Here is a 27,288-nt window from a genome sequence, read left to right as displayed (position 1 = left end):
TTTGTGATAATCTAGAATTTTTATTTGATTCCAGGTAACTTCAGACAATAGACATGATGGGATGTTTTCTCTTTGAATAAATAACAATTTAACTACATCATTGAACTAAAATATAGCATGGGCTTAATACATTGTAAATATTACATTAGTACTACTTCACTATAGTAATCTAATGACTGAAGCTACATTGAATAACAATCTTACTAGTACTTGTGTACAAAGTTTTATTACTAACAAAAATATTGCAGCAGTTGCAAGGATGTCACCAGCTCAACAAACATCTAACAATACAATATTCTTCTAAGAGGAAAAGTAATCATGTTTGATTTACAGACAATAAAGAGCTTTGTTTTACACTTGAAACATTGGAAATAAGAATCCAGATCATCTGGTATCTTAATTCCTATTATTACAAGGAAAGGTTTCCTTTCTTGAGCACTCTGGATCCTCAGCAGGCCTAGTACACTCAGTTTACGTGAAGATAGCTTTTAGGATGCCACAGCAATGTAAGGAAACTCTCCTATCTGAAAATTACTGATTTGTAGGCCACTGCTTAAACATCTGACTTTTTAAAAACCTATTTACATACATTCAGCCCAAACCAGTAGATAAAATGTTTTGTCTATATTACAATAGGCATTGTTAACATTTCATCAGAAGGCCAGTGCAAGACAATTGTTAATAGCCGTTGCCCAGCATTTAGGAGATTTTAAAATATCATAAAAATATACAGTTAGAACACAAGAGATCTAATTTTACTCATGATATGGGTGGTCTCTTTGACAGACATGGGATGGCAGAAATCGATCAACAGGACAGTAACTAGAATGCCACTCCTCAAGGGCCAAAATTCTCATCTGGAGGTTGGGCTTGTCTCCTGCAGTGTGGGTTTAGACAGCCAAAATTCCATGACACTTAATGCCACATAGACCTGACTCAAAGTGATGGGAGGCTTGGGAATCATCTCAAGTGTAGGCATATGTCTGTAGCTTCTTCCAGATCTGTGTTTCTTTTACATTTATTTCATACGGAGTGGAAAATTAGGGGTTCTTGGAGACAGCCCTTCTTTTCTAAAGAAAACTGTTAGTCTGCGATTAAAAGGTTCAACATTACTCTGAAGAAATTGAGCAGGTTGGCATTTGGCCCAATCTAAAGACATATAGGATGGTGAAATGCAAGATCACCATATGTCAGCCTCAGAGGAAAGCAGCTAACTGTGAAGGTAGACCTTATAAAGCTTACTGCAATCTAAATTATATGTAAATCAATGGGTCTCATTAAGGGACTAATTAATGAATGATACTATTGAATAATAATGGTAATGAGTATATTCATTGGGGAGAACATTTGAGTCACTTGGTTTAGGAAATGATATTAAAAGTATCAGAGCGAATCAAACTCATTTAAATGTTTTAAAATGAAGGTGGTGTAACACATACATGATGATATTTCACAGATATTTCTTAGAATATCAATAAGCACCAAGTTTAGTGCCGTCAGCCCCGTTGTCCCTTAATTTATTATATATGATTGAGATCTTATAAGCACGACACACTATAAAATCTACACTGCATACACACAAATACAGTTTCAAAAATGAATCCTGGAATTTTTCTACCAATAACAAGAATTTCATCTTCACCAGGTCTTCATAGCTGTGAGAAGAGCGTTGGTATTGCCTAGTGAGCTCTGAGATGTGTGGATTAATCTTCAGGGTAATTTAGAACAAAAGAGTGGCAATTCTTCAATGGAAACTAGACCCTGGTGAGTTTTTTCATAAATAATCTTTTCTTCTTCTAAAGAGATCGTATTAATCCTCTAGCACACTGAGCATATCATCTGCATATCACAGAGAGGTAAAGTGAGGGAACCAGCAGGCAGGTTCGAGCCGTACAGACAATTAAAGGCATCTCAGCTTGGCCCACAAGCCACATTCAGCCTTACACTGCAAGAAAGGACATTGTTCCATCAGGCTGCTTGGGTACCACATAGCTAGCAATCACCAGATAAATGCTAGCTCTCTGCTTTATATCAGGCTATGCAGGCCTCCTGGTCCTGCAAAAGCCATGCTTTATCTGTTTAGGGAGAAGATAGTTTGTAAGTAAAATCTGTCAGAGTCAGGTGGCTTCTTAAGCATTATCGGTGCTTACTGGGAAAGGGCCTAATTCAGAGCACCCATGGCACCATTAAGGAGTATGAAACAGGGGCGTAAGAAGAAAGCAAGCCATGCTCATCTTTGTGCTTTAGCACCTCTTGTTAATCAGGAACAGAGGAGAGGCCTGTTCTTTAAAGAGCCCAAACCTATACAGACAAAGCTGGGTGCTGGGCTGTCACCAAGGGCATCTGCACGAAGCGCAGAAGCAGCCGTATGACATCCAGGCCTCAGTCACGAGCGTGTCAGGTCCTCACTGCCCTCTTCTGTCTCACCCACCATCTGATAGGCCTTCTTACCACATAAGCCGGATCTGGTAGTCCCACTGCAGTGAGCAAAGTATAGTGCTACTTAAACTGGGATCACGCTGCCTACACACATAACTAAAATATGTTACCACTGGAGGGTTTTATTTTAGAGCTACTTCCCTTATAATGACTTACGTCTCCGTGGACTTGATCAATATTAGGTGCTCAGAAACCAAAACACTCCCATTTCCCGACATGAACACTGTAAACACAGACCTTGACCTGAAGGTTCATTATAGATGACTCCTTGCTAAACGCTGGTCTTGTGAAATACCTAAAGGTCAGTTTAGTACTACTTGACCCAATTTCAAAGGGAGAGGGTTCTGAAGGCTTATGGTCAGTATTTTTATCAACTAGATTTCCGGAAGAACTCAATTTTGGAAACTGAATCCATGTGCAAGGGTGCAGCAAGGGGAACAGCTTACACGTGGTCACAGTTTTCTCACTTTAGGACATTACTAGAACAGTCACAGGATAGAAACACACACACACACACACACACACACACACACACATTTATCTTCACACTCACACACAGTATAATTTTACTGATCCAGACAATACTTCTTTTCAATTAAGAAAAAATGAAGACTGTTGTTTGGCCACCCAGGCATGAAATCTACTTAAACCTGGAATATAAGGATGCAATACTCTTCAAGAAAACAGCAACTGCATAGAGATAACATACATTAAGATTGACACATGCTGTCTTAAGAGGTCCAGTAAGAGCTAAAGTCTAAAGAAAGTCGGAGATGTCAGCCAAAGTCAACATGCAGTCTCTCTTCTGTTCTGATTATAATCCATCACCCAACAGAACAGCTATAGTCCAGAAGATAACACAAGTCCTCGTATGAAAATGCTGGACTAAGAAATGTTTAAGTGTCAACGAATTCTGCTCAAGACTTTGGACAGTCTTCAAATTCTTCTTGTTGGAATAACAGAAAAATAAACCTTTATGGTTATTTCAATGTCAAATTTAAATAGAGATATTTGAAAAAGATATTAAGGTTTCTAAAGTTACATCATGGGCAGTAATGTTTTAAAAAGTGGTCTCATTGGCATATATCCACTGCTTATGTGCCGTTGTTCTTGTAGAAGCCCACCTTGCAGATTTGCTGGACTAGACAAATATAAATAACACATGGTAAACACTGATACACATCTCACAGGACACACTACATTTTACAAAATAGCTTTACTTTAGTACTATAACTGTTGTAAAAATGGACATCTCTGATTACTTCCGGACAAGTACATTTCACATTATAATGAAAGTTGTGATTACAAAGGCATTACTCATTTGATGGCCTTTTTCTATGGGTATTTGGGCTTCCAATTGTGTAGCCAAAGGTTCTCTCCTATTTCACTGAGACTTTGAAGGACCTTCCAGTCCCTTAAACAACAGCCTTTCTTCACCGTAAACCCCTGGAGAACTGAGTTTGAGGACCTACACTATGGAAACGTTAGAGAACTGAAAACTGATCACGGTGGCAATCACCTTTTCACTGAGCGCGGTCAACTTAAAAAAATATAACCGATGAGACGACAGACTCTTCTGGGTTTTTGAGCTTTTAAAAAAAAGAGAGAGAGAGAGAGAGAATTTCTTTTCCTGTGCCGCCAGGGACGCGTCTGGCTCACAGAGCCTCGGCAGACGTGTCCGTGGACACAGACATGGTCACCTTGGCGATCTTGACCGTGCTCTTGATGCAGCTCTCCGCGGCCCTGTGGACGCTGGCTGCATTGTTGGCGTGTTTGTGCAGGCAGTCCGAGTCCCCCATGCTGTTATCGAGAGGCTGCGCGGTGCCTTCGCACGAGGGGAACATGCTCCGGAAAGCGTGTCTCAGGTCCTTGCTCCGCAGAGCGTAGATGATGGGGTTCACGGTGGAATTCAGCAGACAGAGCATGCTGCAGAATGCAAACACTGTCTTAATGAGCTTGTTCATCTTCCCAAAGACGTCGTACACCATGATTGCGAGCAGAGGGCCCCAGCAGATGATCAAAACCACCAGAATCAGGACCAGGGTCTTGGCCAGCCTAATGTCCATGCGGGCTTGGTCCGGCCGGGTCACCTGCACCTTGCCGTCCTCAGACGTGTGGATGATGATGCTCTTCTGGGTACCGCGCTGGATCATGCGGACGGCGTGGCTATGCGCCTTCCAGAGAATGTACATGTAGGCGTACACAATGAACAGCAGCAGCACGCTGGTGACCCCAATCCAGAACATCAGGTAGGTCTCGTCGATGAGAGGGAAAATGTCTGAGCACACGGATTGCAGTTTCTTGCAGTTCCAGCCCAGGAGAGGCAGCACGGCGATCACAATCGCGATGGTCCACATCAGGCAAAACGCCACCACGGCCTTGGGCCGGGTGACGATCCTCTTATAGGCCAGGGGTCTGTGAATAGATATGTACCTGTCAATGGCCGTGAGGAACAGGCTACCGACGGAGGCCGTGAATGAGGCTGTGACCCCACCCAGTTTGAACAGAAACACGTTGGGGCTGTCTTTGCGGTGGAACACGTGGAAGTCGACGAAGCTGTAGACGAAGATGACGCTCCCCAGGAGGTCTGCCACGGCCAGGCTGCCGATGAAGTGGTAAGAAGGCCGACAGCGGAGGCTGCGGGAGTGGAGGATGACGCACAGCACCAGCAGGTTCTCCAGGACCGTGAAGGTGCCCAGCGTGAGGGACAGCACGGCGATGGCTAGCTGCTGGCTGGGGTTCAGAATCATGAAGCACTCCATGTCCATAAAGTTCTCCCCGCACTGAATGTTCTCGTCGTTCTCCTTGTAGGAGGACAGAGACTTGTTGTAAAACTCGGTGAGGTTCACCTGGTCTGCTGGGACTAACTGGGGGTGCTCTCCCGCAGTCATCTTTTCTTGGAAGGGACTTCCCCTGAAGGACGTTAAAGGAAATTTCTGCGGGAAGTACCCTAATTTGGATGCCATGTCGCCTTTGATGTCTTCGTACTGAATGTCATTGGCACCCACGTAGAGGAGGTCTGTGGTGATCGTTCGGAAGGTGGTATCTGCAAGGCCATCGAGGATGGACTTCATCCCCTCTGTCTTCGATTAGGCCACACTCACGATGATGGACAAAGGGCCCCGCAGCAGGAAACCCTGATGGGAGGGAAAACAGATAAGCTGAATGGGGAGAGAACAGGGAGAAGAAAACACACGAACAACTCGCCTCCCCTGCCCAAAAGAACGATGGTAAACATCCCAAATATGTCCCCTTGTGTTATTTCATTCCTGTCTCTGAACATAGGTAAAATCCTTGTCCGATTCTGTCAACAAAATGTGTCAATCCTTCAGTTAAAGAAAAGCTTCCCAGGGGATTCCCTGGTGGTCCAGTGGTTAGGACTCCACACTTTCACTACCAAGGGCGCGGGTTCAGATCCCTGGTCACGGAACTAAGATTCTGCAAGCCACACAGAGCAGCGAAAAAATAAATAAATAAAATAAAGCCACGCATTTGATCAATGTACAGAAAAATATACCATAATAAAAATAAAAACACAATTAAGATTTAAAAAGGAAGAAAAAAACAAGAAAAGCTGTCAAAAGTTGGTGAGGTAGGGCACACACCCAACACATCCATTTCTTTCATTATTTAAGCTCTCTGGACTTGAGTCGCTGTGTGAGGCCCGCGTGGACCTCCAGGGTCTGGTGGTCAAGGGAAAGCCACATGTCTTGGGTGTGGCTGTGTTAGGGAGTGTCTGCCACCTGGCTTCTACTATCACACACACACACACACACACACACACACACAGAGTCCTGATGCTGGTGGGGAAAGCAACCACATGTCACACAATCTCTGCTCTTAAAGACTTTACTGCCTTGTCACACGCCTTGTCACACAGGTAAGACTGAGCATATAAGACAACCAAAGAACAACAGAGTGTGGAGTCAAGGACTGAGTCGTGTGGTCTGTGTGTTCAGTGTAAAGGTGGAGGAGGACATTGCTGGGAACTGTAGGAAGCAAGTGGCCTTAATGGGAGGATCCAGGTTCTAGCCCTGACTCCATCGGGCAAGTTTCCTCACCCAGAGATGTTTGAACTGAGCCATGGCTGAGGTGAACTTCTAGAATGTCAAATGTTACGGAAGGTAAATTTGCACTGATGCTCCCGGAAAGAACAAGATCTTTAACACTGGAAAGTAGTCACAATGGACAGTGCTTCCAGACAGCGACTTCCATGAGTGGCGAGGTGACACCAGCACACACTGGAGGACGGGAGAAAGACCTGATCATCCAGGTCTTTCCAGGTGGATGGCACTGGAAGTAAGGATGGCTGAGAGGAGAGGCCAGATTTTCAGGGCTCTTCAATTCTCAGCAAGGCAATTTGCCTCTGTTTCAAAATAAATGGCCAGAGAATTGGTGTTCCTATTTATAAATACTTGTTTAAAATGTGGCTATTGGGCTCTTTAGCTTATACATTAGAAATACTGAGGGCAGTCCAAGATGGCGGTGTAGAAAGATCCAGAACCCCCTCCTCCCAGAGGCCCACCTAATCTACAGCTACAAATGGAACAATTCCCTCTGAAAAAGACTTGAAAACCAGCTGAATGGCACTTCACAACAAACGATAAAAGGGCCACATCAAGGTGTGTGGGAGAGGCAAATCATGATGTCGTATACCTGAAATTAAGACAATGTTCAATGTCAATGATCTCAGTATAAATAAATAAAGAAGAAATATTAGAAGTATGGAGTGATATCCACAATCATTTTAAAAATCATAAAAGCCAATATTTTACTCACTAAATGTCTTTTTGTTGTTCCTAAAAATATCACACTGTATTGAGGGGGGAAAAGATAGGCATTAGCTTGGATCCAATTAAAATGTTCTGAATCCTCCTGCTAAAATACAGAGATCCCACCTATCTGAATTAATAATTCATTTATTCATCCATTCAACAAATTGTGGCACACCCAGTATATGCCAGGCACTGTCCTAGGCACTAAGAACAGAACAGCATCCGGAAAGAGCCCCTGACCACATGGAGTTCAGTGTAGCAGAGGAGACAGGCTGACCCTGTAAATATGAGAAAGCATTGTAACAGCTACAGTCAGGGACATATAGGATGCTGTGGGAGCAGCCGTCTGGGGGTTGAAGGCGGCTTCCCCAAGGAAAGGCTGTTTGTGCCAAGAGTATGTAGAATTAATGTGGGTGGAGGCAGGACACGGAGACACAGAAAAAAATTTTTAATGAATACCTGAAGTGTCATGATGCGGTTTTTGTTCTGTTTGTCTGGTAATTGGGAATAGGCACAACATGCTAAATGTGGCCCAAGTTCCCATATTCTGCCATCTCTAAGTCCAGGCCACCACCACTGCTCACCAGAACCCGAGTGCCAACCGCGTGGCCAGTTTTCCTGCCTTTCTCTGGACTGATTCCTTTTTTTTTTTTTTGCGGTACGCGGGCCTCTCACAGCTGTGGCCTCTCCCATTGTGGAGCACAGGCTCCAGATGTGCAGGCTCAGCAGCCATGGTTCACGGGCCCAGCCGCTCCGCGGCATGTGGGATCTTCCCGGACCAGGGCACGAACCCGTGTCCCCTGGATCGGCAGGCAGACTCTCAACCACTGTGCCACCAGGGAAGCCCTGGACTGATCCCCTTTTGATCACTTGCCAAATAAATAGCTGCTGCCGTGATCTTCATAAAACAGGTGTCTGATTACGTGACTCCCCTATTTCAACCTCTTTACCCTAAAGACCAAGTTCAAGTTCATTCACGAGGCTTCCCCTTCAGGCCCATGCTCTCCAGACCATCCCACGCAGCTCTTCTCTCTGCCATCTGTGTCAGTCCAGCTGAGGGCCTTTCAGATCTGACCCTCACTCCCTTGTGCCCAGAGCTCTCCACGTTCTGTTCTCCCTGAGCAGTAAAGCTCTCTACCTCCATCCCCACACCCATAAGGATGAAGTCCAGTAAAAGGCTTCCTTCCCAGGGTTGTCTAGTCCCTGCCTGTCTCTCCATCCCTCCGCTCACCATTCCTGGACTTGCCACTATACCAGAAAACTCGGTTCCATGAACACACCAAATCCATTGCTTTTCAACTTGGTGCTTTTGCTTCCACTGCTTTACACACTCCTCTGAGCAAACACCCTTTCCCTTCCTCCACCTGGTCAACTCCTTCCCCCACTTTGATGTAGCTCCCCTGCTCCCATCATACCCTCTTTGGGGCTCCTAGAATATCCAGATAGAGTTCTACCATGGTGTCCATGGTGTTTACTAAATATTCTAATATTTCTCCGTGTTTGCATCTGTTTTGCCCCTCCCTCCCACCCACTAGGTAGTAAGCTCACTGAGGGAAGGAATTTTATTTATCTTAGTGTTTATTCATAGCAGTTAATGTAATGCCTAGTGTATAGCAGGGGGCCCTACATAAGCTGGTTGATGGAATATATGTATTTCAAAAGAGAAAAAAAATCCCTTTCCTATTCAAGGTGGGGGAGGGAGTCACCCAATCATAATGGGAATAAATAAGCATGCAGCTTGAATCAGGGTATCTATCCTAAATAGCTGCCCGATCCATTCGTGCTGGAAAAATGTTCTATTTAGATGAGGTAACTGACATTGTAAATGAAAGCTGCCTGTGTAATAATTACCTAGCCTAAACACTCATGGAATGAGCCACATGACACAGCCAACTTTGGCTAGATAGAGTTGAAGGAGAATACCAGCAATATTTTACCGGGTGGTGAGCAAAGCAAGCATGACAGGTAAGTCAGGAGGGCACCCTTAGCTCCTGCATGGTCCTCTAGCCCTTTCACACGATCAGCATAGCCTGCAATGACAGTTTGGAGGCACCACGGAACCGAGTGCCCCGAATCATCCATGGCTAACTTCTGGCATCACTCAGGAACTAACTGCTTCTTCTCTGAGCCGGTTCTGCACACCTTCCCATACTGGCAAAGGGCAAGGCACACAAGGGCTGGGAATTGCTCAGCCAGAGGCAGGAACACTAGTGCACAAACCACACAGGGACACCCAGTGTCCACCGAGAGTCTGATAAAGCCCAACCAGGTGTCCTGGGGAGGTTGTCTAGTTGTGGAGGATGTAAAAATAAAGGATGCAGAAATAAAAGACTGAAGTTCAACAGCCACAATGGTTGCCCTGTGCTTCCTGGTTCCTGTACTACAGTCTCTCCTGAGTCCCCAGCTCAGCCTGGCTCCACCTGTTCACTCTCAAGTGTCCTCAAGTTCCCTGTTCAGCCATCTGTCTGTCATATCCTCTCTCACATCCTCGGCTCTTCCAGAAAATGTTGTACATGTGCCCACCACTGGGCCGTGTCTCTTGAGCCAAGTTTGCTCTTTGTGCAAACTTACATTCGCTCAACAACTCCACTTACATAGGAAAGTGTTCATGGAATAGGTAGGACACAGAAGATAGCCACAATCTGTGAGAGCCGTTAATGGTCCTGGCACATCCTCAAATCTTACTTTTGCTTCTCAACTGCCACCCACACCGAAACACACAGCTTCCTGGCCTGGGAGATGGCTCCCTGCTCCTTGAATCACCCTTGCACACCTTCCTCCTTTCCTCCTACCCCTCCCTCTGTCTGAAATACTCATTTCCAAGTTGTCTTTCTGAGATAAATTATCTTTACCTCCTTGACCTGCCCTTTGCACCAGGGAGAACTAGTCCCCAAGTTTTCCCCTCTATTATAGACCTCATCATAGCATTTATGCATAAGTTTACATATTTATTTCCATAACTAGAATGTGCTTTCCAAGCACAGGACTGGCGTTTTTTTTTTCTTATGTGACTCACTGACCTGATAACATGATAGCAGGCGTAGGGAGGATGGGGGAGGCTGGGCTCCCTTAGAAATCTTCCCATGAACCTAATACAGTGGCAGTTGAATTTTATTAACTGATCCATGAAAGCCATGATTTAATAATATATATTTGCCTTTTCTTAAAATTAGAAGAGAGAAAGGTAATTAGTTCAATGGACATTTGGCCTGAAGATCAAAGTTTGAGCCCAACATTTCCAGGCAGCTACTGGGGCCCAGTCCATGATCTCCATCCCATAAGTCATCTTCTCTCAAGTAACTAATTCTCCCTTCACACTGCCTAATTAAAACCTAATTTATCTGACATTTTGATTATTTATATTCCATTCATACAATTCAAAATGTACAAAAGGATATACAGCAAAGAGTCAACCTAACCTCTCCCATTCTGATGTTCCAGCCAACCAGTTTTCCTCCTTAGAGGCAAGAAGTTTCTTGGTACTCCTTGCAGCGATATTCCATGCATATTCAAGCAAATATATATACATTTATCCCCTCTTTCTTTTCTTTTTAACAAATACTAGTACAGGTACTGTTTGGCACCTTGCTTTTCCACCTAAAAGTATATGTGAAGACAGTTCCACATCAGTACACAAAACCTCCCTCCTCATTTAGCAGCTGCCTTGAGTATCTGTTAGATGAATGTGACCTGTCGCCTATGGACACAGGTTTAGCTTATTTATCATCTCTTACTATTACAAATAATGCAGCCATGTCATGTTTCACATTTCTTACAGTATTGTGAATAATCTCTCTAGTCACTCAAGCTCACACCCCACGCTTACCCTGGATTCCCTCTCCTCGGCCTCTATAATCAGGTAGACCGCTAAGTTTTGCTGATTTTTCCCCTTTTAAGCACATATGGAGAGTTTGTTATGTGCAGCTGGCCCTCTGAGCCTCTGATGTATATCAAATTATTTTCACAGTAGCCCTGTGAGGTAGATGCCGTTATTATCTCCATTTTACAGATGAAAGGCACAGAGAGGGTAAGTAATTTGCCATTCACACAGCTAGTAAGGGCAGAGCCAGAATGAACTAGATATTCTGATTCTAGAGCAGTGTTGTCTGATAAAAATGGAATGCAGAAGGCTGCTGGACATCCGATATAAGATGCACATTTTTTTTGTTGCTGGTGGTGGGAATGTAAGTTGGTGCAGCCACTATGGAAAACAGTATGGAGGTTCCTCAAGAAAACTAAAAATAGAGTTACTGTATGATCCAGCAATCCCACTCCTGAGCATATATCCAGAGAAAACTATAATCCAAAAAGATACATGCGGGGCTTCCCTGGTGGCACAGTGGTTAAGAGTCCGCCTGCCAATGCAGATGACACGGGTTCGAGCCCTGGTCCAGGAAGATCCCACATGCTGTGGAGCAACTAAGCCCATGCGCCACAACTAGTGAGCCTGTGCTCTAGAGCCCGTGAGCCACAACTACTGAAGCCCATGTGCCACAACTACTGAAGCCCGTGCGCCTACAGGCCATGCTCCCAAGAGAAGCCACCGCAGTGAGAAGCCCTTGCACTGCAACAAAGCAGTGCCCCCGCTTGCCACAACTAGAGAAAGCCCACACACAGCAACGACAACACAATGTAGCCAATAAATAAATAAATAAAATCTATTTAAAAAAAAGAAAAAAGATACATGCACCCAGTGTTCATAGCAGCACTCTTTGCAATAGCCAAGACATGGAAGCAACCTAAATGCCCATCAACAGATGAATGGGTAAAGAAGATGTGGCACATATATACAATGGAATAGTACTCAGCCATAAAAAAGAATGAAATAACGCCATTTACAGCAATATGGATGGACTTAGAGATTATCATACTAAGTATGTCAGAAAAAGACAAATACCATACGATATCACTTATATGTGAAATCTAAAATATGACATGAATGTATTTACAAAACAGAAACAGACTTACATAGAAAACAAACTTACGGTTACCAAAGAGGAAAGGGAGTGGGGGAGGGATAAATTAGGAGTTTGGGATTAGCAAATACAAACTACTGCATATAAAATAGATAAACAACATGGTCTTACTGCATAGCATAGGGAACTATATTCAGTATCCCGTAATAAACCATAATGGAACAGAATATGAAATATCACTTATATATATATAACTGATACACTTTGCTGTACACCAGAAACTAACACAACATTGTAAGTCAATTATTCTTCAACAAAAAATTAAATTTAAAAAAATGCACATTTTTTTCACATTTTAACATCCCTGAAATTAGAGTGTACCTTATAGAGGGTATCATAGTTTCGTTGTCACAGAGCCTCTCCAGCTGGGGCCCCCCCGATGGGGTCAAGGAGATGCCCTCCCAGAGTCACCCTCCTCCAATTCCACGAACTCCGTAGGCTTGCTCCTGGGGCCTGTCCTCCTGGAGGCCGCCAGAGGCAGCTGTTTGTGGGGGAAGCGGTGTGAGGATGGGCAGGCTGGGCTGATCACATGCGTGTGCCTGCATGCGTGTGTCCTCGTGGTGCAGTGTGGGTGGGAGCAGAAGGGGGCGGGCAAAGCTGGCTCCCCCGCACCATCATGTTTTGCTGTCTAACTCCAAGGAAGCCAAAAATTCTAAATTTGAACCTGGCCTTGCAGGCCCTCGTGAAAGCATATTTGTCAAGGTAAGAGGCTGGAACATACTTTATTTAGTAGTTTATGAGCTTGATTTATAGCTTCAAAATATTTTTTTTTAGAAAATGGAATGCAAGCCACATAGGCAATTTTAAAGTTTCCATTATCGAGGGTAAAAAGAAAAAGGTAAAAGGTGAAATTAATTTTAATAATATATTTTATTTAACTCAATACATCCAAAATATTATCCTTTCAATAGGTGGAACTAGCCACATTTCAAGGGCTTAATAGCCACATATGGCTAATGGCTACCATATTGGATATTGACAGGTTTGGAGCTGCTTTCAACCTTTTTTTTTTTTTTTTGTGGTACGCGGGCCTCTCGCTGCTGCGGCCTCTCCCGTTGCGGAGCACAGGCTTCGGACGCGCAGGCTCAGCGGCCATGGCTCATGGGCCCAGTCGCTCCGCGGCATGTGGGATCTTCCCGGACGGGGGCACGAACCCTCGTCCCCTGCATCGGCAGGCGGACTCTCAACCACTGCGCCACCAGGGAAGCCCTGCTTTCAACCTTTATGATATGTCATCTCCCTAACCTAAGACAGGATGCTACTATCTCCCTTCTTTTCCCCACTGATTCCAGCCAGTCCAAGCACCAGTAATGGAGAGAACACTGAATTAGGAGTTAGCAAACCAAGATTAGTGTCAGACCTGTATTTGGGTAAGTAGTTACTTTTTCTAAAGCTCATTATTTCATCTGTAAAATGGAAAGGAGAAGGAGTAGGAGGATGCCTCCATCATAGAATTGTTCTGAAAATTACATGAAAAAAATAGTGCACGTGAAGAACTTAACATAGTGCCTGGCACAAAATTTAAGTCTTCAATAAATATTAATTATTATTATCATTACTTAGTATAATGGCTCTTTGCCATATACTAATTATACTTCCAGATAATTCATTGACTTAATTAGATCATAGGCTACTTATTCAATTTTTATTTTTGTCTCGGCACTTAAAGCATGAAGCAAGTATAAGATACACACATGGGTGAGGGAGGAGGAAACTTCATTGAATGTCTATTACATTCCAGGCATTTGAGAGACTCTGCATATATTCTATTGTGAAATTGTCATGACAACTCTATCAGGTGCTTATTTATAATCCCCGTGTCACAGATGAGGAAGTGGAGACCAGGAGATTTTAAATAAATTGTCCAGAATATGAAGAGCTTGTAGCTGAACCCATGTCTCTCAGACACCAGAGTTTCTGCTTTGGGACTTTATACATGCTTTTAAGCATTAACAGTAACTAGGATAAAGCCATTTTGCATCTTATAGTATATTCTAGCCTTCCAGCTTCTTACAAACACGAATTATGGCATTTTGCCAATATTAATTAAGACTACCTCCTACTAAATCGCTCTTTCCTATCCCAGCCCATCTAGGTAAATCTGCCTACCGGCATGTCCTCAAGGATAAAAATTTTAGTATTTGGAAGAGGTATAAAGCTTCTTCAGTTAAGACGAAGGATCACAAGCCTTATTTCAATAATTCAAAACATGTGTGCCTGTGATTTACTCTATATTAAGATCACCACATATGTGATCACAATTTCCCATTTTAATGTGACCAAGCACTTTCATTAAAAAAAAAACAGCTTGTTAAAACCTGAGTCAGGGTACAGTGTGGTTATGAAATATAGAGTAATTTCTACCCAATATAAGCCAACTTTTTAATTAAAGAATACAGTTAAAAATATACATGGATGTTGTGCAGTTCAAGGATCTTAGCAATGTCAAAATACCACTGTACACAGGTTATTTTAACAGTTAATGGGATCATGGCAAGAAAATTGTGCTCTGCATTTCGGTAACCCTTTATTTTTACATTTGGATTATTACAGTAATTTCCACCTTACTATTATTTATTTATTTTTTTGTATTGAGAGTTTTCTTTGAGAGTTCATTAGTAATATAGTTTAGGTTTTGGGGGATGCAGCTACCATTAATTTTGTTTTTGTTTGCTACTGGGAAAATCTAATTGGAAGTTTCCAGCAAGAGGTGTAGATGCACCTATTAAAGAAGCAGTTGGGTTTTGTTACCATTATAGTAAAAGAATGATTGAATGACATTTAAAGGGGATTTTCCTAGAATTCTGCTTTTAAAAATATAAGGAACATAGTCTAACGATTTAGGCTGTAAATCATGCCTTTATAACAATAATAAAAATACTTTAATATAGTGAATCTATTATTTTTTAAAAACTTCAATTTTTAGAATAACATCACCTGTTCTTTTTGCCCACTTCTCTATGCACACCTGCTTTTCTTCATCCACCACCTCCAAACTTATACATCAACCTCGCAGGCTATGGTGTCATCAAGAAATTGCTATGGATTTGGAAGCAGTATGGAGTTTTTTTTTTAAGTCTATTCAGAGTCTGTATCTTTGTTTCTATAACCATTAAGGGTATAAAACACCCATGTTCTGATTAGGATGAACATGGAGTAGGTCCTCAAAACAAGACTTCAAATAAAGTCTTTTCTATACCAGTATAATTTAATAGCAGGCTATTTTAGACGTCATTGCCCCACTGAAGACCTTCTTTGTTTCAGAGGGACACTTCAGTAATTTAGATATTTGGCACTGTTGATTCTGGAGTCAAAATCCTTGCAGCATCTCTAGGGGAACAGGCACTAGAGAGTATTTGCTTCCTGCAGGATGTCATGTCCGGGAAGGCAGAAAACCCTCTAGAAGCATCAGAAGACCGGCGCTCCCAATATAGTTACAGACTGTATCAGCCGACCAGGCTCCTTTTCTAGATTCTAAGTTTGTAAATGCTTTAAGGAAATAATCCCAAGCTCATCACGTCTAGATTGATAGACGTCCAGGATATCAAATGTAGGAGCCATAGGCCTTTTCTTAATCGTGTTATTTTCCTTAGTTTGTTGGTTCTGTCTTGTTCTGCTTGGTTAACCTATAAAAGAGCCCTGCGGATGGTTCAACAGAAAGAAGGTGCCAGTGGATATATTTGTTTGTTATTTTCCATTCATTTCTGGGAACAAGTCTGGTTTCTCTTAATTTGATCAAGAAAAATAACTTGCTAATGTATTTCTCTAAAGTCAGTAGGGAAATTTTTAGTTGACTCTTATAACTGCATTATTTCTAAGGCACGTCCTTAATGTACACTGGCAGATCTCACGGGCCAACTTCACAACATGATGAATGATGCTTCTGTTACAGCTGAATGGGCAACTGAGTCTGTTCTAACTCTGACCTAACCAGTTGAGTTTTGAATTATTATAGTAGTTTGGTCACTTATTGCACCATCTTCCATAGCAAAGTCAAAGACTGACTTAATTATCCTGATAATTCAGGCAAGAATACATAATTCTTCTTCCTTGTGTTAATGTTCTCTCTTTCCCATACAGAAAAGAAAATTCCGTTGTGCTCGTAATGCTCAGTTGGTTCTGAAAGGCTTAGCTTTTCTTGTATTTTGTAACATAGAGAAGTTATTAAATTAAAGTACCCTTTTCTCTGGTCTATTCTTACTAACAATATGAGTGTTACATTTTTCATTAAAAATATCAATTATTATGAACCAGATAGACATTAGGACACTTATAAGGCTATATTTCTGTTCAAATGTAACCTGAAGTATGCCTAATTATTTAACATTTATAGGCTTCTTAAAGCATAAAGAATTTCAGGGCTCAAGAAATGATGCCTTTAAACTACATCAAATTAAGCACTCACTATTAGGTGAAAATGCTAGGAGGAAAACCTAACACAAAAGCAAGTGAATGATACAGATGAACTGATTCCTTAGATCTGTTGACCTTTATAACCAATTCCATGAATCATTTAACGTTGCTCCGCTGTTTTGATGTTTCCTCCTACCAAGTGCCTTTGCTTGTTTGGCGCGGGGGGGGGGGGGGGGGAGTGGGGTAAAGGGAGATACATTTTCTATGTAAGCTGTAAAAGGAGCATAATTGAAGCAGCCTTCCCTTAAAATAGAATTTGCAAAGTTTTCAATTCAATAGAAGCCCTGGCCCATATACAAAATAGTCCATAAGATTGTCTTTATCTTGCATGAGGTTTGATCAACAAAGGCCGAAAGCAGTATGCAGAACCCACTAGGCAAGTAATCTTGGCAGTTCATTGCCAAGGACAACAGTGGTTTAAAGCGTGCTACGTGTTGTCCAATGGAGCAGCATACTTTTCAGTTTCTTCATTCATCTTTCAACAAGAAGTATCTTCTCTCTGAATCCATGCACAGACACATGAAGGCCAACTAAAAACAGAGTCTTGTTTCCCCGGGCTCAAATCTCAGTGACTGGGTGACTAGGGTGATTAAATGTACGACCGAGAAAATTCCAGTTCCCAAATATTTTCAATCAGAAACATGTTTATGTGCCATGTATCATGCTAAGGATATGTATTATTTTTTAATATTTACATGAATTAGGTGCTATTACAATTCCCATTCTACATATGAGAAAACTGAGGCTTAGAGAGGTACAGCTTTGCCCAGCGTTTCCCACTAGAGAGAATGGAGTTAGAACTTCAACCCAAGTCTGTATAACTCAACGTCCCTGCTCTCAACTTCAAGGTCCGGGAACCATTTAATAAGACAGTCTTCTTTCCACTTCTAAGGAAAGGGAAGAATCAATTTTGAGAAAGGAGGTAATAAATAGTACTTAATAATTTTACACAATGAACAACTAAAATCTGAAGGAATGCTCTGTTGACAGAAAAAAGTTGCCCGTAGCACTTGCAAATCATCCTTGCCCCATGGGCTTTAGGGACAAAGTATGAGAATTAACTATAAGCTATAAATCCTAGCCTTGGATTAGCACCTTATTTGCAATCAATGGCTGTTGGCAAGTAATAAATAAAATCTAACTTCTTTTTGCCACTAATTTAAAAAATTACGTATATATTTTTTTCTTCAGTAGTCAGTTATAAAGATTATGGACGGTTATGATAGTTTCCACGACACCAGCGAGGAACAGAGAGGGCACCTTCTTTAGGTCTGAATGAGACATGACTGTTGTAAGTCGACAAAAGCTTGAAACATCCATTGCCCATACGGAGCTATTCAAACTCAAAGGAAATCACTCCACTTCCCACCATAAGCAGGGTGGTTTTCTTAAGGCCCAGAGAGAGGATGCCACTCTCTGGTCAGTTCTTAAGAACTTGCCTGGAATCAAGGCAGAAGAAACTATGTAATCGTCATTTGGGCTCCAACAAGGGAGTGCCTGTGACTCACTCTTGGCGCCCAAATGGCACACAGCTGTGTTACTACAGCAAGGCGGCAGATGGATATAAAGTTATTGGCCCCTTACATGCTTCGTGTAACGTATTTTTGTTGGGCATGTGCTCTGTGCTAAACACTGTAGGCATTGTCTATTCACGTATCACACCTGGATAATGGATACAGGTCAAGGAAGCAAGGGAAATGATTCTCCATTCCAATCCAATAAAGCCCATCCATCTGCCCTTCCCCTCCCACAGGAGACAGAGTTGAGTAGGATATGAATACAAGTAATAGACAGATGATACTTCATCATCAAATAGTACTGGCTTGGGTAAATTCCCTTCCTATATGTGCTTTGAGGTTTTCTCCCTGGACAGATGATTGGCAATGCTGAGTCATCCCACAGCAGTCTTTCTTGTGTCTAAAGCCTTCAGATCATGAACACCTTGAGAGTAGGGACCTGTATTATATGGTCTTGAATGTCCTCTGCCTGGCATAGTGCCCGGCACCGGGTATGTACTCAATGCCTGTTTACTAAATGAATGCTGGCAGTAGAGCAGAGCTATCCTAGCAGAATGACTTTTAACTGTGAATAGTTTTCCTTGGCATAAAGTCAGTTGATCATTAGGGAAGTAAACCTGAGTCTTGGTCTCATACAAACATCCAACTGGAAAGAACTGTAACCAGATGTAAAAGTTACATGAAAGGCATCAACAACTGTGTATCCCAGGATCTTTGATCTCAGTATCAAACAGAAATTATATTGATGGCAAGTAGAAGTTATGGGCAAAGATCAGGTATTTACTTTCTATTCTGATCCTTCTTCAGCCTGAGTATGTACTATGAACCTCAATGTTTTGCCATATAACCATGATATATAAGGAGATTTTTGTGAGATGCACAACTGTGAATGAATCCTAACTATATGTGTTGATAGACCTTTAAAGACAGTGTATGAAATTATGATTATAATGGACTTTTTCCTTCCCTCAAATGCATGCTATTATGCACTGATTTTTCCCAGATGGGTTTCTGCGTGTGTGTGTCTTCAAAGCAACTTATCAAGAGAAGTTATGTGAAAATTCAACCACTAGATGGAGCGGCTTTTATAAGCCCTCAGGAATCAATTTGTTACTCTGTTCAGTGGACGTGGTTCTTGCTTTGGTTGAGCAATTTTTCCTGCTAACAACATTTTATGCGTTTTACAACTGACTAAATTTAAACATAAATAAGAAAATATGTTAAAGAGGGTTATTACTATTGCCTACAAAATTTCTAATTGCTTTTCTGAGGCAAAGAGGCATTGAGAAAATTTAATATATTGATACAACTTAATTGTGAGTATTTGGAATTGTGCTTCAAGAAAGTAATTAAGAATGAGTAAAGGAAAGTAGTTATACTGAAAACAAATGACACGTTTATGCCAAGAGATGCTAAAAGTAAGAATGGAATGTCTCAGGAGCCCAAAATCAATTCTAATAACAAACTCAACTCATTTCTATTTTATGAAACATTTGGCTTTCCAATTTTCAAATATAAAATCACCAACACAGGTCATAACTCTGTGATGAAAAAGAATGGAAAATTATTTTCTATCATTACAGAAGCTAAAATGGAATATTTCACAAGAGAAGTTAATATTTGTTTAAATACTCATACAAATCAAGGATACACTCATTTTCTAAATAATTCAATTTCCTTCCTATCATTTTCTCACTGGAGTAATTTAAAACATTTTTATTGTGTGTAAGTTCAGGATTCCATTTAAACATGATTTTAAAAACTAGGTACTTACATATCACCTACTTTAATTGAAAATCACTTAATAAAGAATATTTTCAGTGTGTATGAACAATACAAGATATAAACAGAAAAACATGCTTTCAAGATGTAAATTACAATGTACAAACAGAACTAGAAGAACTTGGTTTCAGTAATGGTGTAAAATTTGCTTTGGAAATGTAGTAACAAATCGGATGCAAGTACAGAGTTTTTATGCCATTGAAACCATGAGGTAGTTCTATTATACTTAAGAGTGACCTTGAATCATGGTTTGTGTGCTACAACTATGTGATTTTGAACAGAGTTGAGGAACTAAAAGTATTCAGAAAAAGTGACGTGAAGATAAAGAACTAGGAAATAAGATAGTTGAGCATAGGCTGGACATCCCAGGGTACACCTTAAAGAACAGTCTGAGAAGTCACATGTGGTTTGGAAGAGCACACAGAGTTAGTTATTTTATAGGTCAGTGGTTCTCAAAGGATGCTCTCCAACCAGAAGCATCAGCATCACCTGGGAACTTGGGAGAAATGCAGTCTCAGGTCCGACCTCAGACCGACAGAATCAGAAACTCTGTTCCTGGGTGGGGGCACATCTGTGTTTTCACAAGGCCTCCAGGAGATTCTAAGACACTCTAAAATTTTAGAACCATTGTTAAAGATGGAAACCTGTGAAAAAGACTAGATGGGGGAGGAAAATTGAACTAGCCTTTAAGAAGAATTGAGGTGAGATAGGAAGAAAGAATATTCTATGAGCATAGGTTTTTCGATCATTGAAATGGATGGTGAAGGAAGCCTGTTCATGATAAAGTAGTCTCCCACAGAAGATCTTTAAAACCAAGCTTCTTCTATTTGATTGGAGTAGAACAATGTAGTCTAGCCCGAAAATGAGCGTAAGGAGTGAAGAACCTCTCAAGGATTTTCAGTCTACAATCCAGAGCTTCTCTGCACTTTTTCAGGTAACTTATTTGCTAGATCTTTTGCCCAGCAAAGAAAAGTGGCTTCAAGACATAACATGCACTTACCCAGTAAGCAGACATAAATTAAAAACTGCATACCATTTTCTCTTAATTCTATTTACAAAGTCTATGTAAAGTTTGATAGGACTGCTAACCATGTCTATCAACACCGTTGTGAAGGAACCCGTGACTACTGAGCATGAAAGAACAGGAAAAAAGTAAAAGTAAGTAACACTCCAGCTTATTTCCTTTTTAAGCTGGAAATGTTTCTATTTGTTCTTCTCTTGCCAAAACCATAAAATTATGTATCACGGGAGGTGAACCCAGAAAATGACGAACTAAAATGGAAATTTTGCAGTAGGCCCAAGTAATGCAAATCTACTGCAAATTATCTTACAGTTACCCTGGTAATTATGCAATTTGCACTGCTTATAGCTGGCAGGGATCTTTCAAAAATACCTACAAGTTATAAATATATGGAAATGTATCCCAGAGCACTTAAATATATGACTCTGGGCAGACTGTTCCCTCTCTAATTATTTCATCAATAAAAATGGATCATAGATTACTCATAATTAGTTTCCTTAGCCGAGGACTACAATCATTCAAAGGTTTCCCTTTTGAAAAATTTGTATGAACTTAGATCTAATTTCCAAAAGTAGTTGTACATTTTCCAAAGCCAAATTCCCACATAGACAAAGATACAGATTTCTTTGGACAATCTTTTGCTTACTTTAGTTATGAGTTAAGTTGTTTAATTTTTTTCTTTTTATTTTATTTTTTCCTTTTTCTCCACATGCATATCGCTTGTTCACCACAACTTGTACAAAAGCTAGAGAAAACATTTACAAATTCTGGTAGCAATACATTAAAATGAGTTGAAACTATGGTCCATTTAAGAAGTAACACTGGAATAAACCAAAATACACAGATCACACTGGTATTAAAATACGCTCTCTTACAAAGAATAAATCAAGTTGATTTATTTTTAAATATAGCGGGGTTAAAAGCAAACAAGAGCGACAAAGGCACACTACCTATGGTTTTGGTTCACTTGCTATATTAAAAACATCTTTTTTAGCCACCTGACCAACAGCAATCAATGTTATAAAATTTCCTAGTACAACTGTCCAATGTGAAAGTAGAATTTTTTTTAAAGCATACTGGAATCTCTCACCAATTTAAATGTAAAACTCCTTTTAACTCAATTTACAGAACTCACATTGACTCCAATTTTTTTCTCTAAATATATGGTCTCAGAACGAATAAAGAAATGATAAAGGAAAGAGGGGAACCCTCCCATTTCAACATAAACTTTGAAAAACATTATTTCCTAATAATATTTTATTTTAATTATATTTAAATATACTACTGACATACACAGTTTGTGAAAGCATTTGCCAGTATATTCAACTCCCACAACAGATTGCTTGGCATGTCTTTGAAAAATGCTTCTGCTTTTCCTTAAAAAGCAATAGCATGGAATTTGCTAGTGGGAATAAAGAAATAGATATCACACTGTCGAATTTTGGAAACTATGCTGCACCTTACCTCCTGAAGTTAAAAAAAAATTCTAATGCTATTCAGAGTTTATAATGGTGGTAAGGAATCATGCCAAAGGTATCAAATTTCTCTTCAACGAATCCAAACTCTAAACAATTAGGAATCCAAACGTGAGTGGAAAAATAAGACATCAGATAATAAAATATTGCACTCCTAGGGAAAAATGATTTGCCATCTGTGTTAGGAGAAAAGGGAACTTAAATCCCTTGTTGCATTCAAAAATGCAAAATTTATTTTAATAAATTTATTCAAAAATACAGACTATAATGCAATAACAGCGCAGGGGGTTAAAAAAAAAAAAAGAGGTGGCTAAAAAAACACTGATTCCCATCAGACCAGTCTCAACTGGAATGTTCAATAAGAAAAGAAAAGAAAAGAAACAAAGCAAAACTTTCGAAAGCCTTCCTAAAGTGCAGGTGTGAACATTTCTCCAGTTGGGGCTAAAACAGAATTCATGGTACTTTGAAACAACTGCTAGGACTCTGCCAGGCCTATTTGCTCAGGTTTGGGGTGTAAACAATTCTTTCCTCAAAAACCCATACGAACACAACTCTGAACCTCAGAATTCCACGCTTGCTAAGTTATGAAATTAACCTGTCCAAATGAAACTTTCAGAGGATATCCCAAAGTTATTCACCAATAATCTATATGGAAAGTACTTCGAATATGTGGAAAATAGCCATAAAAACTAGATCAAGAATATATTTGTAATCTCAACTGCCCTAGAAAAACTGTTATAATGAAATGTACTTTATTTTCCATAAGGCACTCTGTTCAGTGAAGAAATATGACCCAGGATTTTCAGTAAATATTTTATGTTAATAACTAGAGGTAATCACACTGATTACTTTATGTAATGGCTTTGACCTCTGATTACTGATATGTCATAAACATACCTATTATCCATGCAAGCCTGTTTGAGATAGAAGTTCATCTAACCTCAAACCATTTGAACAGCACCAAGGGAATCACTGGAAAATGACTAAAACAGCCAGCCTTCCCCTTTCCCCCTCACAAATTTCCTATAGTTTTAACTTAGTTGTGATAGCATTATAATGTGTTATATCCAACAAATATACCTATACTAACGTGCACCTTGTGACACAGTAATAACCTTGTATATTTTCTCCCAACTTTCTTCCAAAATTAATAACCAGTCAGCAAGATTGGTGAAAACTGTGTTAAACACATCCATCGGTGTTTATGAGAAAACTATCACCGAATGTGGTTCTGCCCATCCTAGCATCTTTGCAAGATTTTTAGAACACAGGACACTGGAACAGATTTCCACTATCCTGGAAAATAAGAACAGCCTTGTTTTGATTCAAGCTGGATACTTCCTTTTGCCTTGAGTTTTCCATGTCCTCTGCATAGCTGCCTTGAATCTGGACATTTCCCCAAATTTGTAGTATTTATTTAAAATCTGAATCATATGTTCAAATATATCAAGGCAACATGTCTCAGTTTTTATTTCGGTCTTGATATATGTCTTTGAAAAAGTTTCTTCAGACATATTTATAAAAGTGTATTTATATATCCTGGTCATCTTAAATGATGCAGTATATAACTTGACATTTTGTAAACTCTGGATGACATTATTTCTTTTAGTCCAGAAAATATTTGGGAGAAATCTGAGTTGATCTGTCATATGTTATAAAGTTAACCTAATCTAATCTAAGAATATACAGATTGGTGAATTAAGTGGTTATCAAAACATTAAACAGCAATTCAGTTACAAAGTGTTGAACCCTCCAGTCCCTCAAAAACAGCATTCATGTGGTTATAATATAAGGTTAACATCATCATGAGAACAGGATTAGGAAAGAGCTGGAGATTCAGGGGGGAAAATAGGAAGTTAAAATTTTGCCAACACAAAATACATCCATTGGTTTTGATTGCCTCTTATTCTTTAACTTCTCGACCAACTTTGAGTCAAGAAAAGCAAAATCAGCAGAGCTTTCAGCCCCTCAAGATATAGATATGCAGTATATAAACCTGCCCTGGCATAGTTTTTCACAACAATGTTAGGTCCAGGTCATTTCAGAGTCAGAAGCAGAATTATAAATAATTTAAACCCAAAGGCTGTCTTCACTCTCATTTGTTAGTTCAATTAGAAAATGATGAATACAAAAATAAAAGAGACAGACTTACACTGGTGGAGACAATGGCATCCCTTTAGAATGAAAGAGGAATGAAAGCTCTCATCTGTGTGCTTCATACAACTGAGCTAACATCATTACCCCAAGAATAACAGCAAACTAACAGACAGGCTCCATCTTCCTAACCAAATTCAAGACCCTATAACCAAATCTCATTTTACTCATCATGTGTTGTTAGGTATTTCCAAATTTGATTTATTACTCTTTTTTGCAGCATTCCTGGAGAGCTAATTATGGGAAATAATCCCTCTCCTTATTAGGCCAACTGTTTTCTGGGAAGAAACATTTGGTAAGCCTGGTGAACTATAAACTGCTATTATAAGTTCCATTTCATAATGTTTATTCTAATACAGCCGAGAATTCCAATTCTAATTCCACATACTAATATGTAAGACAACCTAGGAGCCTGTCTAAATATCCTGGTGGTTCAGATTAATTCAGTCAAAGCAAAGAAGAATGTCACATGATTGTTCTGAGTGAGTTTTTCAGGCTTTGCCTTAGTAATTAATAAGCTGACACCGCATACTAAATACATATCAACACGATCACTGGGACTGCTTCTTTCTTGAGAAAATAGGTAAACCGATTCAAGGAGTTTTCTTTTGGAAGAGACTGTGATAGGCCACAAATGTAGTGGTTCTTCTGGAGAATTTCATTCCCAGCAGTTTCCTCTTGGTAACATTTAACAATTTCACTATTTTAACATTTTGAAATGCCAAAAAGAACACACTGATCCTGCAGCTAGGCTTATTAGAGAAGAACAATCTCACAAGCGAGACAGAGAGGCATGTGGTCCACTGGGAAAAGGGTAACAGAAAAAGAAAACAGTGGATAACAAACAAAGCCAAGCACTACTCCAACGTGAGATCAGATTTTTCACTAGAAGGTGAAACTTCACACACCAAAGTAAATAATATCACCTAGGGCTTGTTTAAGGGACTAGGCATAACATTCTTCTTATATGCACATGTACTGATGCTATCTATTAAAAGTTGGGGGGGGTGTCATGAATATAATTTGCCTTCCTAACAACGAGTATGCAAGCATAGTAATTTTATTTTTGAAAGGTCAAAACTGAGCAGTTGCCCCCTGTGGCATCATGTTACCCCCAGGGAGACTAGGGAACACAATGAGACCTTTCCCCATCAGACACTTGATACCTACCTCAGCCAAGATTGCTCCTTGCCAGGAGTGGGAGACATCTTTGGAACAAAAAGAGTTCGTTTACAGTAAGTTCTCTTGATAACCTAAAAATGGATTTGTTTTTAAAAACCTTGTCCAAGCGTCTTGCCCAACGGTGGTAACGGCTATTGTACCTACAGAAACCGCCTGCAGTATGCAACGTTTAAAATTCTGGAGGTGCGTGGATCCTGTTCATGTATGGATAATCAGAAAATAATCTGTCTCACTCAAGAAACTATACGTGGCCTTTTATTTTGAGAACACGGCTTTTAACTGAGTTAGAGAGTGGGGGAGGGGCAAGGAGTACCAGGAAAAAAAGGACAGAGAAAAATCAATCAGTATATCTTCTCTTGCAAACTGTCAGTAGGGTGGGATTAGAAAAGCAACACCTTAAATCAGATAAAGTCCTATGGGAACCTTAAATCAGATAAAGTCCTATGGGAACCTTAAAGGTTGGTTGCTCCGAGCTTCTCAATATTCTGCAAAATCGATTGATGGCAGTGGTCACCCACTGATAGTTTCCCCAGAGAGATTCCATTTCCACCATTGTTCAAAAGATACTAACTTGGTCTTTAAAATGAGAAGAAGTTATGGGACCCACTGAGATATATTTCAACACCTTTAAAACCAGTAGATCTGTTCTAATTTCTTATTGGATTAAATGCCCGAGGGTGCTAATACATCAAGAAAGCAACAACAAAGGCAAGAATAGCACTTATCTGAAGGAAAATAAAAAACATGGGAGACACAATGATTAAAAGGTGACTAATTTTTTTCTCATCTGTTTAATTAAAAACTAAAATCAGAAACATGCATGTAACTTCTAAACTTTCAAACGACCAAATGACAGTTTCTCACGTCTGTCATAGCAAAACACATTTTCATTCAGGAGCTGATCCGTTTGTGATTGTGAGCCTTGGCAAGAAATGTCTCTTAAAAACACAACGTCAACTTTTTTCATCTAACAGCTAGTTCTGAATTAAATGGTTCCATCACTTCAAATTGAGATATCAGCTAAATGCTCGTTCATTTTTCCTCAAAGAAGAGTGTTTCCTGTAGCTATATTTTTATATGCAAAAGTTTATTATTTGATATACATTCCTTTATATGACATTTAATATTTGACTTTAGACAGTTTTCAGGTTTGGTGCAGAGATCGATGTATTTCTCCGGGAAGACTTAGTGGATGATATGGCTTAGAAGCATCAAGTACCAACTCAAGCGCCCGTTTTTCAAACATGCACAATTACACATTTTCCACAAACAGACGTCAGTGCATACAGAGAGCCAGGTGCGCACACATTCAATAACTAGTAAATGGTAGAAACCTCCAGAAGTAGCACAGACCACAGTTAACAGGCTGGGGCTCTACGGCTTAGTAAACACCGATGCACAATTCGCTCACACGGAATAAGAACTCCACGAAGGACACTTGGGGACCACACTGGTCAGCACCCGAGGGGGCGGGAGGCGGAAGAAGTATTTACAAACGCAACTCTGCCAGGTCTTACCCTTCGCATCCCCCGGTCCTCGCGGGAGAAGCTCCCT

General features: G+C 40.3%; 1 protein-coding gene across 2 annotated transcripts; it reads right to left on the bottom strand.

Moving 5' to 3' along the window:
• CNR1 (cannabinoid receptor 1) lies at positions 1 to 27,288 on the bottom strand. Of its 2 annotated transcripts, none has more exons than XM_032651492.1 (2): positions 27,252 to 27,288; positions 1 to 5,576 (listed from the first exon to the last, which is right to left on the bottom strand). In XM_032651492.1, exon 2 carries the CDS (start codon positions 5,511 to 5,513, stop codon positions 4,095 to 4,097), a length of 1,419 nt encoding a protein of 472 aa, XP_032507383.1. In that variant the 5' UTR covers positions 5,514 to 5,576; positions 27,252 to 27,288; the 3' UTR covers positions 1 to 4,094. The 2 variants fall into 2 exon arrangements, with proteins under 2 accessions (XP_032507383.1, XP_032507384.1); XM_032651493.1 differs by lacking the exon at positions 27,252 to 27,288 and having other exon boundaries at positions 4,095 to 5,352; positions 5,428 to 5,513.

Source organism: Phocoena sinus, chromosome 12 (assembly GCF_008692025.1).
Source record: "Phocoena sinus isolate mPhoSin1 chromosome 12, mPhoSin1.pri, whole genome shotgun sequence".
Lineage (NCBI taxonomy): Eukaryota > Metazoa > Chordata > Mammalia > Artiodactyla > Phocoenidae > Phocoena > Phocoena sinus.
The sequence above is the reverse complement of the archived record's forward strand: the minus strand, read 5'-3'. Positions and strand labels throughout refer to the sequence as shown.